This window comes from Enoplosus armatus, chromosome 12 (assembly GCF_043641665.1).
Source record: "Enoplosus armatus isolate fEnoArm2 chromosome 12, fEnoArm2.hap1, whole genome shotgun sequence".
In the NCBI taxonomy this organism is placed as follows: domain Eukaryota; kingdom Metazoa; phylum Chordata; class Actinopteri; order Centrarchiformes; family Enoplosidae; genus Enoplosus; species Enoplosus armatus.
In genome coordinates this window covers 10,138,884-10,157,659 of record NC_092191.1, presented here as the reverse complement: position 1 = coordinate 10,157,659, position 18,776 = coordinate 10,138,884, and the positions used below count along the sequence as shown (strand labels likewise).

Genomic DNA, 18,776 nt, shown 5'->3' with positions numbered 1-18,776 from the left:
TCAAATCAAATATCAAATATGAAGGCCAATCGCAGCTTCTTTCCAAGAGTAAAATTAATACAGGATATCCATTCATCAATCTATTTTCTATACCAAGTAATCCTGTTCAGGATTGTTGGTGCTGGAGCTTATCCCAGCATGCATTAAATAGGCTATGCTCTGGACTGGTCGCCAGTCTAACACAAGGCTAACACATATAGAAAAACCCTTTCACATGCACTCATTCATGCCTAGAGTTGAAAATAACCTTTAGTGCCAAATAAGATGCATTTGTTCCAAGGATGGTTTCTTTTAGTGTTTAGTGTAGTGAAGATATACATAAGGTGGGGCTTAACTTAATAAGATGTGAAAAACCTTCATGGAGAAAACCGGAAATCAAGTTACATCATACAGTTTTTGTTTTTCATAATACAAGTGCTGGTGGGATTTTCACTTTTCCACCAAAATTCTGCACCTCAGACCACAATTCTAGACTGAAGACAGAGCTCAATATTCCCACACTGAAGCTGACATTTGCCAGGTTTTTTTTCTCAAACTATTTCACCCAGGAGAGGCACCTTACATCTTACTTCACACTGAGCAGTGTGTGTGATTCATGCTGGCTGTGCGTCACTCAAAAGCAGAGCTACTTGTTAATAGTAGGTTGCAGTTATGATGTTTTTATTTCAGGTTTATTTATATATATATAATGTCATCCCTTTTCTCAAGCATGTCCTCATCGTCCTAATCAAAAATCAATCGCAGACCAAAATTATCTATTATAGTAGAGGACAAGACATAGGACAGCATGATGGACTTAACCATTATGTGACCCAGCACCACCAACCGATTGAACCTCTGCACATACAGGGAAAAATAATTAAGGCGAAACCTTGGACGAGCCAAGTCAAATACCACACACCGATTGGTTGTTTATGAGGGTGACAGCAAAGAAATAAATGAAAGCAATGGTTAAGAGGTTTTAATTATTTTAGCGCTACTTGCTTGAAACTGATAAATATGAATTCAATCAACATCCCAACACTAATATCTCCCTCAGCCAACAATGCAAACACATTAATCAGAGTACAAGTATGTCTAGAATGTCATGCCAAACACACAATTTTCACAGGGTTAACATTACTATAGTGTGTATGGCAAGCCTAAGTGCTTATCCCATTCATTTAATTGCTCGCAAAATTGTTTGCACCTTTTCAAATGGTGATATAAATAATATGAATAATATGATTGTCTAGGCCGCACACTGTATAGTGCAACAGTCAAACTATAGCACTCTGTTCATGTGCAGTAGATTTTGCAGTGGTACAATATTGATCAGTGTATAAATGATACGCAATCTATTCATGTAGTAAGACATGGTCATGTTAGTAGTTAGCACCACTAATATGAATGATCCATCCGTATTTAGACAGTAGATGTGAATGTTAATGTAAACTTACAGCCGCTAGCTAACAGCAGATATTTCTTTTTCTGTGTGGATAATCTGTTTAGAAATAGCACTGTAAGTAAGCAAATCTTGATCTTGATGCTGACAAGATTAGGCAAGGTTGCGCAGAGACATTCGTATACAAAGGTGTCACAAGCTATGTAACGTTACGGCTAGGTTGACTATTATGAACATAAAATAGCTAGCGTAATGTTTTTAAGTCTTAAGACTTCTACAAAACAAACCCCTTCCCATCCCAGGGGTTGGTAAAAAACGACTGGACTAAAATTTAACGAGCTAGTTAACTGTTACGTATGCCGGTGAAGGACCTGCCCTGCAAAGAGTTACTGGTATGTAACTCACTTGTCACTTGTCATTACAGAACTGATAAGGACCCAAGCAAGTTTAAGACAGCTTTTCCATGTTATATTAATACATCAAATGTTATTGCTTAAATTTCAAACTATCATGATATGCAAAGATGATATGATAGCATGTTGGCCAAATAAGAACCATAAATATTACACTCAGAAAAATAGAAACCACTAATTGCAGGTTTAAAATGTGTCTGAGTAACAATAGCCACCACATTGTAGGGGTGCTTGTTTGGAAATTCCTTCATGTTCATATCGAAGAACTAATGTATATCACTAATTAAAACAAATATTTAATTAGCTGTTTTTGCAGGGTACACAACAATAAACTCCTATCCAAAACCAGCATGAATATTACATGGCCAATTCATTCCTCAGGGTAAGTTTGCATAATTAATGGCCTTCTTTTTCTTGTCAACACTGACAACTCATATTTCCATATCTGCGGAAATTAATGGAAAACTATTACTAACTATGCCACAAAGGAAAATGGTAGGGGAAAAACATTAAAAAATACAAATAAAAACGTATCTTCTAAGCAGAGAAAGTGCTGAAAATAGATTACTATGCTGACATTTAGGTACATAGGTCAATACAATACAAATAAAACGGATTATGATGTGTCTCAGCTTGCTTAGGTTGTTTGACCCCCTATGAAAGCTGAAATGGCTTCTGGCAGCAGTATACTGAATTCCTCAGCAGGTTCATGAAATTAGTAGTGGACCATTTAGATCAACACCAGCACAGTGAGCACGTACTAAAGAACTACAACTGCTCTGAAATCCCAACTGTGCACACTTTGTTGCGTTAAACCCCCCAAAAAGTATTCGACTGCCTTCACCCAGTGCACATTATGTGGAATATGCCTTAATTCCCCTTCTGGCTCTCTGCTCTCACTGCAATAAAAATGAATGTATGGGAATCTATTAAGATGACTGGAGTAGGCTTAACAACACCGTCGTGCTGCAGATGGAACAGGCTTTGTAACATGGCACTAACCTCCTCAAGGACATCGGCAAGCTTGCTCAGTATATCTTCCTGCAGGCCGTGGAATGTGGGGACGCTGCAGGAGAAAGTAAATAAAGGACTTTTAGATAGAAGAATAGATTCATACATATTAAATACAATAGTGATTATGTCTTTTGTGGCTGTCAGATAGCAAAGTGTTGCTGGCAGCTTAGTATATGCATTGGCTTTGAACAGTTGACCAGAATCAAAGCAGACCTGTGATCTGAAGTGAACTACATAAATATAGGCAACAGGAACACACAAATATCAATATTATTCTATGGGAGTTGGCATACTGTATTACAGTATGCATATATAAATATTTCAGCATAAACTGGGCAACGTTTTTAGTTACACAGCAGGGCATCAAATCCTAAGGTTGAATACACTATTATGAGGCTCTAATGTTTGTTCCGTTTGCTTCCCGGCAGCCTCAATGAACGCTATCTGCCTGTTATCAAGCCTACTAAATAAAACTGGCCCAATGTTTATCAAGGAGGAGAGAAAACACCCAGCGTTGGTGAACAAAGAACTTATCTCCCCATCATCTCTTTCTCTCTCTCTGTTTCTCCATCTCCCTCTCCCCCCTCATTTTCCATGCTTTATTACAGTAATCTGAACCATCTTGTCTCTGCCCCCAACCCAGGCCCCAGCCACTGTGCTGATCCTCGTGTTGTTGCGCCCTCGACAGAGGCACTAAGTAACCAGCTAGGCAGTGAACGGATGACCCTACTCTACATGAAACATATGGAGTTTCAATCCCTCAAGCTGTAATGCTGTTGACACAAACAAAAAGCCTCTGTTGTAGTACATTTCCGATCCAACAGCTTAAGTGTGTTACAGCAAATTCATTAATTATACAAGGCCAATGGGGAAGTGCTGTTTCACAAATGTGGTCTTTTGGATCATTTTAAACATCATTACAGTTACAGCACAGTGCGATTGCGAATAAACTGTGAGACAACCTTTATCAATTTTTTTGGTGATCTTGCAAAAACCTAGAAAAACTAGCACTTGTTTGATGGAGAGCTTTGATAAACACTTTCCCATGCCTTTTTGCAAATAGTTGCGCAGATGGCTGCTTCTACTCTATGCCTTTTAGACTTTTATCTAAAATGGAAGAGGGCAGAGGGTTGAGTAATAGCCCACCAACCTTAACAATAGAATTTCACAGCAATACACATTTTGTAAACCTAGATGATGTTTGTCAGTTCATTTACATGCCACCCTTGCTGTTACTCTTCCTGGAGCAAAGTGATTTAGAATACATGCTAGAAAGAGGTAGGCTAATTAAAAAAAGTCTTCACAAGCACACTCACTTCCCGTATGTAATACAATGCGGGAATTCTTTGTCAGTTTTTCATCTGTCTTCCTCCTCCACAACTTGTGAGTGCTAATATATATTTTCACAGCAGTTAAAGAGTGGGAAGAAGACTCCCAGGGATCAGCATGTGTTTGTTCTTACGCTTAAACTACAGCTCTTTTATTAGATCGGCTTCGAGGAAGCAAAACAGTAATATAATTATCTACGCATATTGAATTAACAAATGTTGCTATAAATCTCTGATTTCCCCCTAAATACCACTTTATAAACCAAACACACAGTGAGCCCAAACCGGACTGTTATGCAAGAGTCGCTGAGAGGCGAGAGCTACCATACAGTCCATGCTCGTGCTCTCAGTAAAGAGATAAAAGTGTTTTGTGTCTTTTTTTAGTCAAAGCCATCACTAAAATAACTTCAGTCTTAGACATGAAAGTAAGATTAATGGCGTGTTTTTTTATCTGGTTGGAAATGTATTTCTGGTACTGTACAGTATGTCTTCAAGTCTTCCTTCATGGTGAAAGGTGCAGCAAGGGTTGAAGTGGCTTTATTGTGACTGACCTGCATATGTCAGACTGTTACACTATTCAGGGAGACTTTTCTCACCAGAGAAACGACAGCATTTGTCATTATGGCTTAAAACAGCCAATGTTTATTTGTGTAACTTTCCGAATCCAACATTCACGCTGTGATTGGCCGGCTGTGCAGAGACGAGAAAGGAGCCAGAGTTTGAACTTTTCTCTCAGCTTTCTTTTTTGATTTGTTACACAACCATTTGTGCCACTTTTCATGTGAATATCCGAGTGCAACACTATGAATGTCTTCCTGGAGAGACTGTCTGAAACTCTGCGCCCTTATCCTCTTATTTAAATTATACTGCATCTTCCCCCTCTCTATGACGGCCTTACAGAGTGGCAGTTTGGATCATTTATAAACACTTTTGATTTCCAACGGGTCGGACAATTCATTGAACGAACTAGTTCTGATCGAGTATACCCCGGGCCTTAGGTGTTAGGGAAGGGATAAAAGTGAACGGCTGGGTGTACAAAGCGACTTTGGGCATTGAGGTATTGCCTCCTGTCTACTACGACCAGTAAACATTGGTATCTTTTAACCATGTCTGTGATCGTTCCCTGTCCTTAACCAAGTAGTTTAATTTCCCAAACATAAACATACCTTTACCTTAAAGGTTGCACATCAGGTAATTTCTGGAACAGTCAAATTGGTCATTTTGGAAGGACAATGCAACCTATTTTGTAGTTTAGGTATGAGGATTCGTTGGAAATGTCTGGTGAAAAGCTGGTCTCCTGTGTGCTACATCCAGCCGCCTGCCAGAGGAGCAACATCGGAAACAAAATCATGTGAAAATGGAGTGGCGCATGTAATATAGGGAAGATGTGATATCATTTTCATAATTGACTTGATGAAGGCCAAAGTGGATGACAGAAAAACAGGAAAGTCGAACAGAGATAGAGGATGAGATTCATACTGTAATTGCATCTCATGCATCTTGATCACTGCACACTGCTCTCCCTCTGGCTTTTGATGAGTCTTTCTTTTATCCTATACTCCATGCAGGCCCAAAAAAGCATCTGCAGGCCTTTTAAGTGATAATAGGCTTCTCTGGCGTAGGGCTCTCTGATACAGATAGGGACATTAAAGAAAGATAATTAGGTACAAGGTATTTTTCCAGTAGGATGAATGACACCTTCAGTAACACCCCAGAAATTTTATGTAGAGTTGTATAATTTATTGGCAGAAATGAGGAGTAAGGAATCTTCTGAGAAACAGCTCACACAGATTCATTCTGTTAATTCATTCATTGCATTTCAGATCAAAGCCCTATTCAGGCCAATTGTCTGTCATTGTGGGACAGTTTAGCCTGGTTCCTCACCTTTTCAGAAACTCCATATACTCTGTGTGCTTGATGAGACCTGTCCTCATCATGATCGTCTGAAAACATTGTCGGTCGATGGCCCACAGCTTCACATTTGTTAGAGCTGAAAAGAAGAAGACATAAGCAATGTCATGAAAGGCAGTTTTTACTCTCAGGCAATCAGAATAATAAAACAAAGTCACGCATAATACATGCCCTGCAACAGCTTCATGCTTTGTGCACTCACACTATGAATAAAGTGAATATCATATGCACTTTAAAGCATTTGATATTGAACTTGAAATGTGAGGAGAATCATAGTTGTGTCATGGCATGTGTGAGTGAAGTTAAACTAAACCCTACTGAAATTACTGTTCAGAGAGTAGGCTGGCGAAATCTGTGAACCTTTTAGTTATTGTTTTAGTGGCAATAACAGTCATCCAAATGTTTTGTCTAGCTGCTGATCAGCCCTGCAGAGCAAATAGGATGTATTCTGGACAATTACTCTTTACTCAGCAGCTGGTTTTAATTGGTATTTTTGGAATACCTTGCATGGATGGCTTGCTTCAAGTCATGCTACAGCATTTTAATTGGTTTGAGGTCAGGAATCTGACTTGACTATGCCAAAGTTTTTGTTTTTTTATTAGTTTAAGAGTTTGAGTTACTGATTGCTCTTTGTGTTAAGGGCAATTATCAAACTGTGTGACGGAAGTTATGTTATGTTTTAAATCACAACAGTTTCTCTGATATTATTCTGTACAATTTCCTGGAACAATTTGGAATTAATTGTTCCTTCAATGATTGCAATCTGTGCTGCCCCTGAGGCACCAAACCATAATACTGTCTATACATGGAGTAGATGGAGGTTAAAGTGTCAGTATGCAGAGTTTCTTTCGTTTAAATATAGCACTGCAGCAGGCTTTGCAGGATACCCTTCAAAGACCAGAAACAGTGCTGAATCTATATCACTTTTTTTTTCATTTTCTTCATTTTTTTATGCCTGGCTGTTGATTGATGGAGGCCTAGGTCTTTTGAAATTCCTTCGCTTGCCATTTTCAGTGTTTTGAGCCTCAGCAGCTCTTTCTCTGGGGTCCTCTGTAGTCACTTTTGATCAGAATATATTTCACCTCGACAGAGCTCTGTCGGAACCAAGCCATGTGGGTTTTAATCAGAGCAATGGACCTCTAACCCCCACCTGAATGTCATTATATATCTCAATTTCATAGAAGAAATTGGGTTGTTGGGGCAGAAACTTCATAACAAAACATATCTAAACCCCATATTTCATCCAGCCGAGCCACATTGTATATAGTGACTTACAGAACTCGCTGCATCACTTTGGTAATAGCAGTTTGTGGTAATTCTTTCAAAACAACTTTGGTTCGATTTCAGTGTTTTAATTGTGCAGTTATACAGTAGACTGTGATGAGTAATAAGAAAGAAGATAGAGATAATTCACAGTCTGACCCCAAAACAAATCTGGAGATCCTCAGGGAGCCCTGTGGCCCCAGGGACATGCGGTAATATTAGAAAAAAAATCATCTACTTTTTTATCTGAATGCGTATGTCTGTTGCTCGAGCTTTTCGTTGTGTCTCATCCTCCCAGTGTGGCACTTCTTCACAGAGGTTTAAAGATAAAATCAAGTTTTGTTAATGTTACTAATGTTACTCGCCATCTTCAACAGTGAAGTCACAGTGCAGGCTTAGCTACAGAGCAGCACTAGTGTAGACAACTGACCAGTTGAGGATTAAGGATGGAGTTGAAATGTTGTCTATGATATCCTGACGAATACTAGTAATTTAAATATGGTTACATGAGTAAAAGTGAGCACCCATTCTCACACACAAGCTCATATACTCCAGGTATTTACATATACGCACATGAGTGAGTGTACGCACTCCTACAGCCACCACAAATCTTTCTCTGCAGACCAAGAGTTTGGCAGCACTTAAAAATAGGGCCAAACCACAGGAGAAATGCCCTCATTACACAGCCTGACACTGTTTTTAGTAAGAGACACTTTCTTGGAGCAGGAACCCCAAAACACACAGCATGACATAAAAATGTATACAGACACAGATGTGTGGATACACAGATATACAGACATCACGTACACACAGAGATACACTTTCAGGATGCACATACACAAACATAGACACCTTTACACACATTCTGCTGTGTGCACATAAACATGCACACATGCACAAATAGACATTAAGCAATCATCTGACACAGTAAGTAAAAATGTAAAACTATACACTGTGAAACACTGTTGGCACTGTGGATTGTAATTCTGATGCCAAACACACATGTTCCAATTTCTTCTCCTCCTTGCAAGCTTTACCAAGGTGTTATTTTTTTTTTTTAAATGAAATCATATCTGGATCTAGTTATGCCTTATCCAATCAGAAAAGTTCTTTCTGTAGGGGTGACATGGACAAATTACTCCAAGGTAGACTGCACACACAACAAACCTGGTATATGGTGATGGGTCTAGAGAGAAATTATTAGACTAGCCTTCTAATTTGACCCTGAAGCAACAAGAGTGGGAGGTTAGATGTCATTGGCCACTATGCAGTGTGCAATAGAGTGTTTTGGCAGAAAGTGGGAGTATGGGGCACTGGGAAATAAGATATGTAGGGAGCCTGCAGCGCACCGCAGTAGGTAAGCGTTTTATTCGGAGTCTTGACTAAATTGCGTTGAGACTCGGGGAGCTAGTTATCCTGTAGTGAGGGCTCAGATGAATGTCTTAATGCTCATGGGTTGCCGACCATTAGCTTCACAGCTTTCTGGAAGCACATAACACCACAGGCAGTGCTGGAGATATGCAAGGATGTTGTCTGTCAAAGGTTTTGAGGAATTGTTCCAGTGGGATGATCATTGGGGCTTTGACAGCCATGCACTGGTGGACTATAAATGCATGCAACATGAAACCACAAGTGTATACTGTATATACAGGGGATAGGCAGGAAAAAAACAGGAACACCTGTGCAATTTAATGTAATCCAATAGAGTCCTGACTAAGTACTACCTTTGGGAATTGGTATTGAGCATAGAGAAGGCCAGTTGCTGTTTGTTGGTGCACTATATTGTAACAGCTGTTGTAAGTGCATTGAATTAGTTCAGTGTTACTTTTAGCAACCGTGTTAGTCTATTAATATGGTTTTTAGCATTTGTGAAATTTCAATCGTATGTTATTTCGTTTATACTTCGCAATGGCTGGTAATTGAATGTGCATGTAAAGTGTGTTCACTGACACACATTTGTATTATATATTTGACTCCATGAATTAAAATCATGCTAACCTCAATATAAACCCTGCCGACTCCTGTTTAACACGTATTTTCTCTTTGCCCCTGAATGCTCCTCTAAATTGAATGTAATCCCACCTCAGAATAAAGGACGGCTATTCATAGACGCCCACCGCCGAGCACGTTATCATTATCATTTGTTCGTGCTCCTCCTTTCCTTCCTTCTCCATGATGCAGTGATTGTAATCCCTCACCCTCCAATTTCTCCCAATTATTTGCAACACTAGATCAATAATGTTGATTGTGAATGCTGCTAAAACTGGACAAGTAGCTTGCTTGGCATGTCAGGTCCCAAAAGAGAGGATCTGTGTTTACAGTGAGAGATAATATACATATGGATGTCGCCAACTAGATAGAATGCAGGACAAGACATGTATGCTGGGTTGAAGGAATCACTCATTCATTTGGCTCAGTCATAATTCATTGTAACTGAATTTCGGCCCAGGGCATTATGCAAATGTTTGTTCTTGTAATCTAGTTTTCTGCTTGTTAAATTATATAAATATAGGAGATCAACAACATGTCTTCTCTGTACTCTGGTCTTGACAGTTTACATCCAGACAGCGTGGGGTTTGGAAACATCGAAACTTTGTGACAGTAATCTTGATTTTGGTTGTGAGTGCCATAAGTTTTAATGGGGTTTAAAATGACTCAAATACAGCCTACGTCTGCCCATGATGATTCAGATGAAGTATTAAGCATGTGCCATTTGCACTGCAAAAAAATCCACATTCCTTTCCAAAAGCACCATGATACATGAAAGTGGTACTTAAATAAAGATTAGGCCAGAGTCTCAAGCAGTGAAGTGTGCAAGGAAACTTCTATACTCTGATGACAAGACATGTATGTGTTTGTAACATAATATTAACACAGTATGATGCACTGCTCAATGTATATCACTGTGTATACATTATTTGACAGGAAATAAGTTCTAAAATTAGCTCCCTCGCTCCACGTCATCTGTCTTATGGATGCAGAGAAATTGCATTTACTGTTTGCCTGCTGCCGAGCCTGTGGATACATTTTCTAGAGGAGGAAAAAAAAACCTGCCATAATAAGATCATGACAGATGATGATATGTTTTGACACAACACTGTAAATTATTCGCAGCAAAGTCTTTAGTTGTGATTTTGGTTCCTCTTCCACAAGAGAATGTGCTAGAAAACCTTGAAATATTAATCAACATGTGTGTTTGGTGCTATGTTGGTTATTAGGACGTGCTCGACTGTGAATTATCTTTTTAGCATTTGTAGATGATTAACCTGGGGTTATACAGCTCTGAGAGAAGGAGTGGCGTCTCCAAGCTAATTAGTGAGAGCACCCACCGTAAGAATTTTCACTATTATTCATATTGTTGTAATATTTGGGTTTGAGGGCATTTGAATTGGTTTTCACTGTCACTCTAAAAACTTCACACTGTAAAATCTGTGTCTACAGCAACTTAATCTCTGCCCCCCCCCCCCCCCCCCCTTCCCTGTAATGTGTAAGAAAATGAACAAATCAAGTGTTCTCTTCTCACTCAGAGACACATACACACTTAAAATCACACAGTCACGAGAACTCTACTCCTTCGAGGCTTCCTACATGTCTTGTTTTGGAAAGCGTTAAAAGAGCGATGCTGTCAGGGCTGCAGAGTGGAAGAGTGTAATCTCCTTTCCCCCTAAGTCATTAATAACATCAGCCAAGTCTGATTACATCTGGATGAGCTCCTTAGAGCGTGAGAAAGCAGGACAGGTCATTTACACCAGACAGTGTCACTGAGCCTAAAGAAGAAGGAAGACATTAGATGGATTCTCTTCATAGTTATGGATCTAATTATTATTATTGAGGCTTAAAGGAACCTAAGACAGTGTAGGACTGTCAGACACACTGAGATGTGTTTGGCAGTAGTTGAAATGTGTAATAAGTTTCTAAAATTCACAATTTATCAGTTGATTTACTAATTTGTTGTGAACTGGAGCATTGCATGTCTGTAGTTAGGGTGGTAGCATGTGCTCTTATGACAGCTTTCACATGTCAGTGAACCCCCAACACAGAAAACTAGCTGGCTTCATCAGATGCAATCTCCAGCTGCCAGGTCTGCCAATGCTTGCCCCACGTGGGAGACAGGAGTCCATGGACTTGGAGCAGCAGTTGCATTTGAAATATAGAATTGAACGGCATCCCACCCGCCAGCCACTCACCATGCTCAACCAGGATATTAGGCGTTTCTCTTTTGGCGGTGGTGATATAAATAGAGTTTAATTTCAAAACGTCCAACAATGTCCAAGACACCTAGACTTGTGGGAGTCATAATATTTAAATGCAATGTAACACTGAGCACAGACAGGATACTCTCGTTACATTTCGGTCGGAAACTTCCTGTCAGAGGCTGATTGAATAGGAGTATTCCTAAAAGCATGCCTTTAGCTTTCTCTGTCTTAGAGTCACAAGATAAAAAAGCATTTACCACTCAGCTCTGTAATATTAACAAACTTCACTCCCAACCTTTATTCCTCAGTTATAGCTGATCTTGTTAGGAAGTTTATCATAAACATGCTCTCATTGAGAGGACTGGAGTTTGGTCTGTTGAAATAAGTATTCCATTATCCTGAAGGGAGAGAGGTCCATCTAAAGTTAGCTCTGTAATTGCAGATTTGATAATGTTATTCATACCTGAAGCAAAGCACTAAACACATCCTTTGACAACTTGAGCAGGGAGGCTATAATCTTATGAATACAAAAGCATTATTATTTAAAAGTCAAATTCAGTGGGCCTCATCATACTCTCTGATAACATCAACTGAAGTCATTCAAGGAGTAGCTTCTCTGGATGGGACATGCTGTCTTTGTGGACAATCAATCATCATGGGTGACATTGTCACAACAAAGATCATTTGCATTTGAAATTACCTACAGCTATTTAAAAAAAAACAGTGCTGTCACTTGAGGTTTGCCATCTAGGTTTCAAATATAAGTTTGAACAAGTTTGAACTTAAGGTCAACAGAGACGGGGAAATATGTGAACAGGAAGTCTTTGCTCAATACCTACGCAAAAACACAATTTATTTTAGCTCAATTCCACATTTGCAGACAAATATATTAAGGAAATGGGACATCGGGACAGTACTGTACTGCAGTGGCACTATATTTTACAGTACAATGGCAGAGCAATCCAAGCTTCAGAGTCTTAAGAGGACTTTAGTAGTACTGACAAACATCACTGATGTGTGTTAAACGTGGTGCAGAATGAACAGACATACAGTTGCCTTAAACCTCCAATGGATGGGGGAAACAGGCGAACACTATATATTTGTGGGCAAGCATTTTAATTAAGGGGATAAATTAATGAAATGGCAAATGCAGTGGTAATAGATATATGAAATACAATGTATTATTATAAATATATTTCCATTTGATCTAGAAGTCCTTTAGTGTAGATTCATAACGATGAGGGGGTAGGCTGCCACTGCGACAATGGCAGTCATAGGACAAGGAGAAACTTTCCTTTGAGTTAATGAATGGTAGACAGAAATGAATAAGAACGAAAGAAGTGTGTTTTACAGAGCCTGATAACACATTGTTCTTTTTAAACGCCTTTAGCCTTCAACTGCTTCTATGTAAGGGGAACAAGGGAAACATCTTTGCTATTTGCTCCCTGCAGCACCTCCAATGAAATATTACCTTTTCAGCATAAATTGCTTTCTCATCGGTTCGTGAGATAAATTCTAATTGTTTGTCATCCTCATTATTATAGACAATCAACCAGAAACTATTTGCCACAGAGGAAATCAGTTTGAACATCCTGATAAATTTCAGTCTGCCCGGCTGTAGAAAATCGAATGGAGGAAAGGAAGTGTGTTTGCTATTCATCAGCAAGTAGGTTATTTTTAGGCCCTGCTCCAGGTTGTATCAGGTGACACATTTCTCTACAGTATATAGGTGGTTCTACTCAAACTCCTCACTGAAATCTGCCACATTATGTATTCGTCAGGCAGTCAAATGTCCTGAGAACAATGTGAAACCACGTGTCACACATTGTCAGCCAGATTTAGTCATGTAATATCTCAAGATAATATCCTACTGAATGAGTTAACCATAGTGTCTACGTTGTTACTACAAACGTATGAGTATTTTCTTTTTTCAGTTCTGACGGCAAGAAGAAATAACTTGTTGTGTCATTGTTGAATTTCACAAGACCTTCTGTCAGTCAAGGCTGATGTTTTGCAATCCGCTGAGGCAAAAACATCAAATCTCTGCACCCAAAAATACCGAGCAAAGCCAGAGTGATAATTCCCCCCACTGTTTTGCCAGAATGTGATGAATACATGTTTCTGTTTCTGTGTGTGAATGAGTGACTGCATGCCAGCATGTGTGCGCATATTCATCATTGTATATGTGTGAATGCCACTCATTTTTTCTTAAGAAACAGCAATTATTCTGACAAGAGGGTTCTTTACTCTGCAGGAGTCCTACATTCAGCTCTGTTTATGAGAAATTTACAGAAGGAAAAGATGTATCACCATGAATCAAACCAATGAGAGACCCAGAGATTAGAGAGTCTTTCTCTGTTCAGGGAAAAAGCTACTCTGTTGTGTTTCAGATATTATTACATCTGACCTATATATTACAACTTCAAGAGTACACGATAATCTGTTCTCTCTTAACTGCTACCTCCAACCTACTGGCCAGCGTTATTATTATCAAAGCACTTGGTTAAGGTTAGGGAAAGATTTTGTCACCCCAACCAACTCCTTGTAATTTTAATTTTTGTGAGTCTAAAATTGCAGTTGCATCACTTATCAGTCAGTTACTTCAATAGTATTTCTATGCCGCCAAACATCAGGGCCTCTTCACTGCCTCATGCTGCAGTCAGACCAGAATTGGCAAGACAAAATTCACTTGAAAACTGTGATGAAAGCAAAATATTGTGGGCAAGATTGCAAATATAAGCTGCTACAGCAAGCATAACTGGCTTGCACTGCTAGCCATACAGCATGTTCTGCTGCTTGTATTTTTTCCCCACCCAGTAAAGAAACAACAATCAGTCCTTTTTGGTCAGTCCTACCTTCTCTCTCAGATTGGCTCAACATCAGTGAGTCTAGCAATTTGGCTACAAATGGCTGCATGGTACCACTGGACCACACCTATCTGGGAAAATCAAACTAAATTCCACATTTAAATCTGGAACAAGCATTTTGTTCCACACTCATCATCAATCTTCCCAGAAGATTCCAGACAAGTAGCACCTGATTTGAGGAGAAACAGCTCCACAAAGTTTCCTGAGCCATGTTCCCTCCCTGATACTGAGGTACAGCTTCACCATGTGTCCCACAATTGTTTCAAAAAAGGCAAGCAATGCAAATGTCCCCTGGATAATGCAAAACAGGTAGAAAGACAGAATAATCCTTCAACACAGAGAGCTGCTCTCAGTTACCCGACATTCCCCCTGAGCAAAATTCATGTTCACATGATTAACCTGTCCATATTGTCACATGAGACTATTACCATAAAACGTCCAAGAAAAGCAGTTGTTTAAAGCTACACCTGCAGGGCTGTTCTCTTACTGACTGACTGTACATTGCTGCTGTCTGCGGCTGCCTCTCTCTGGGTGTTTTAACCTTTCAAGCTGTATAGAGCCCCAGAAGAGCCTCTAGCTCTGGGCTCACACCTGCGCTCCAACTGAGAATTAGGACAACAGCAGCAGCAGGGGCCCCCAGTCCAAACACACACACACACACACACACACACACTGGGCCAACCTTTAACACATGCACTTACGCACACAAAAGCACATAAAAATTCAGATGCTTTCATCCAACTAAAATGAGCCATCCTGTCAAGTTATAGACACAGACATCTGACAAAAATGCACGCAGTGGCCAGCACAATAACTGTGACTTCAAACAGCTGGGCGGGGGCTACCCTGCCGCCATCATCATTTTACCACCACATTTCTTGCTGCACTCTGGCAACAGTGTTACCATGGCAGCCATGGAAACAGAGAAGATTTCTTCCCCGCTCTGTCCCACTGGAATTCTATCTACCAAAGCCATTCTTTCTGTATTCTTCGTCTATTCTGTTTCTGCATTTTCTTCAGTTATCCAATGAAATCCTTTATCCCATGGTAATGTAGGTCTCCTGAACTTCTGCACACATAAGCACGAGGCGATGAAAAGAGAATGATGGTGCCTGAAGTTTTACAACAAAATACCTGGACATCATTATGGACATGTCAGTCACAGCAAATGAGACACCAATTTGTGTGCTTTGTTTTTTGATTTGTTTCATTAGTGATTCCTGTTGCTTTCTGTAGTTCTGTATTGCCATTTCTCTAGTTTTTGCATTTGATTGTTTGTATTTGTATGTCTACCTCGTCAGTCTGTCATTTCCCGGCACTTGGTTGCACATCTAATTATAGTGAGTAGCCTAAGATTGGACACAGCAGCACAGTAGATGGTGCCTCTGTATTCTTTGTTAAGAGTGCACTCACTTGCTTTCCTGATTCTAAGAGCCCTTATCTCACAATTAACAGCTCAGCCCTGCTCCCCTTGGTTCACAACAATGAATATATATATATATATATATATATATATATATTTTGGTCTTAAAAAGCGGCAGGGTTGTTAAATGTCCACAGTATACATTATATACTCCCAAACATACTTACATCTACTTTCTGATACTCAACATTTACTCAACAGTACAATGTGTACCGCAAATGTGGCTCTCTCACTCCCCATATGGTACCTGCCTGTACCATATTATAAATTCCTTATATGTTTATACATTTATTTATGAATCAGTCTAACAGCTGTTAAATTTAAAGGGGAGCTATTATGCTCATATTTTTATTCTGTAAATCCTTATTCATCTTATTCTGGCCCTTCATGTTCACCCTCTGTCTGACACAAGCTGTTTGAGCTCCTGTCTCTTTAAGGCCCGCCTCCCTAAAAGCACAATTCCTTCTGATTGGCCAGCTCCCTGCAGGGTTAGGGTTAGACGTATTGAACAACCTGAGCAGTAGTAAAGAGAAAGCAGCCGAATAACTGTTCTTCGTGGGCGTGCTGTCACTGCAGGCTTATAATTATGATTATATAATAATTATTAGAATTGATGTAAGACAGAGCAAGCACTTGCTCCAACATATTCCCTATGTTACATTCAGCTGAATTTATAGGAAATGGAAAGTACTCACTCTGGTTTTCAAAAAGTAATGGCTTTTGTTAGGAGGGTGCTTTTACATCCTGCACTCACTTGGTTTTAATCACACCAAAAACAAATTCTTTAAAATGCTGTTTCTCTGCTCGCAAGGCAAATAGCTGGTGTTTGGTATTCTGCACCAGATCCAACATGAGAGCACTATCCAAGAGTGAGAGGGGGCCAAGACAAGGTACAGGCTGGAGGTGATCTCACAGTTCACTATCAAGTCTTATGGGTAACATGTTAAAATGCAGCAAGAGTGTTTTGTAGGTAGTATGAATTTGTGAAGCATAGATGAAGCATATATGTCATAAACATAAGAATAACAATCAGGGAAATAATTATGGAAGAGATAGAGACGCATTCACACACACACACACACACACACAGTATACCCACGAGTTAGAGAGGAGGAGACTTAGAGGGCACACTGACAACATGTTTTATTATTTAAACACAACAGAGTCCCCAGTAAAAGCTGCCATGCTCTGCCTTCCGCACTGGTCATAATGTTTAACTTGGTGCCTGGTTCTCCAAGGAGTCGAACCTGTAGCTTATCTCTTTCTGCCAAAACAAGATCCACTCACTAGACAGGGTGATTCCTGAGACTGAGCAGACGTAGTCTACTACACACACACACTCATGCACATTTTCATCTCTCAAACTGATTAGCGAGACCACAGTTTGCTCACTCCCAGCGGAAGGAAGGGTTTTTATACAGCTGAGCTATCACTCTGTTACAAGGGACATTCTCAGAAGGCTCCAGAACAATGCTGCTGCGGTGGCTTCATTTTCTTTCTGTGACACCATGATATGAAGTGCTGTTTTTAGTAATACATGTGAGTGTGTGTGTATGAATACTAATGCCCAAGCATTGGCCCTCTGTAAGCAGACATGTTTCATCAATGAAGATGAAACTGCACTTGTCAAAATGCAAGCTAGATGCTAGATACATACATCAGAAAGTATGTTGTTATGCATGTCTGTGCTGTCTATAGAGGTTTGAGGGTGAACCCCCCCCCCCATGCCGTGGAAAAATATTAGTCAAGAGGGCAAGTAAACACGGGCCTTAACTCCTGGCAGTAAGGCTTTTAGCGCTCTATATGCATGAGCCAATGGCGCATGGTGCAAAGTCCCACTGTCAAATAATGGGAATCAATAGGCGAAAGAAAATGAGATGAATATCTGATGCACAGTATATAAGTATATGTATAGACTGGTTGGCATCGATATGCATCTAATACACTAATACATTTATGCATTAGACATTCATTGACACCACCAGTCATCTTCCAAAGTAGGTTTTGATACAATATTTTTTTTCCATATAAGACATGATGAACCTCTTTTCAGTAGCTTTGGTCAAGTTTGAATTTGTACTACGCCAAAAAAGGGGAGATGGTGTATTGTTCAGTTTACAAATATGCAGTCATATCTACTACTTCATTTATATTTCTTTTTCATATTTCAATCTTGTAGAAGTATTTTAATCTTGCAGATGTAAAGTCTACTAGTCTCAATCATGTTGAGATGAATGGTGAATTAAAACTTATCAAATCAGTCAAAGTTAGAGATGGTCTCTTAAGATGCATTATTTTTACTAAGCTGTTATCCAATCTGCCTGTAAGCAACTTGAGCTAGTTAATGTTAATGCAAATGTTAGCTACCATTCACTAGCCACGCTAACATTAGCCCTCAAATATCTTTTAAAACCTTATCTGTTAATGTTAGTGTTGCACGAAATGTGTGTAAAAGACAGTCTTACGCAAATGTTTTTGCTCCAGAGGGACATTGAGTAGCTTTGTGTCTCCGGTGTGACAAGTTTTTACACGTGAAGACAAGTAGAGGCGAACAGCTCAGTCAGTCACAAGAGATGTGTGAGGGAAAATGAGTGTTTCATTTCAGGTGACAGCAGAGGACAGCAGCAGTTAAAATAACGACTTTTTCCAATGTTAACATTTTTTTTAATAGATATCTGGTGTTCCTCCATCCAAGGGCATTGATTGACTTCTGCTTTGCTTTGAGTGATGCTCCAGAGTCTTAATGGTAGTAGTGCTTACTGTTCATATTAAATCATTTTATTTCATTTTTAACTGCATTTTAAGGTGGTTGAATAATGAATAGGATTCAAATACCCTGATACCTGGTACTTGGTGTTCACCCAGTCATGGCCATTGACTAACTTATGCTTTAGGTTGAGTGATGCTCCAAAGGCTCTGTGGTAGTGGTGAGCAGTATTCAGATGGCTTTAATGATTGTGTTACATTTTAACATGCC

The 18,776-nt window shown here is 39.6% G+C and overlaps 1 protein-coding gene across 3 annotated transcripts in view; it reads right to left on the bottom strand.

Moving 5' to 3' along the window:
• Positions 1 to 18,776, bottom strand: part of LOC139293949 (cGMP-dependent protein kinase 1) — a 68,565-nt gene that overhangs the window by 19,292 nt on the left and 30,497 nt on the right. For all 3 annotated transcript variants that reach the window (XM_070915653.1, XM_070915651.1, XM_070915652.1), the window contains exons 4-5: positions 6,024 to 6,129; positions 2,800 to 2,863 (exon numbers count right to left, since the gene is read on the bottom strand). In XM_070915653.1, the coding sequence (XP_070771754.1) occupies positions 2,800 to 2,863; positions 6,024 to 6,129 (170 nt within the window). The remainder of the gene's footprint in view (positions 1 to 2,799; positions 2,864 to 6,023; positions 6,130 to 18,776) is intronic.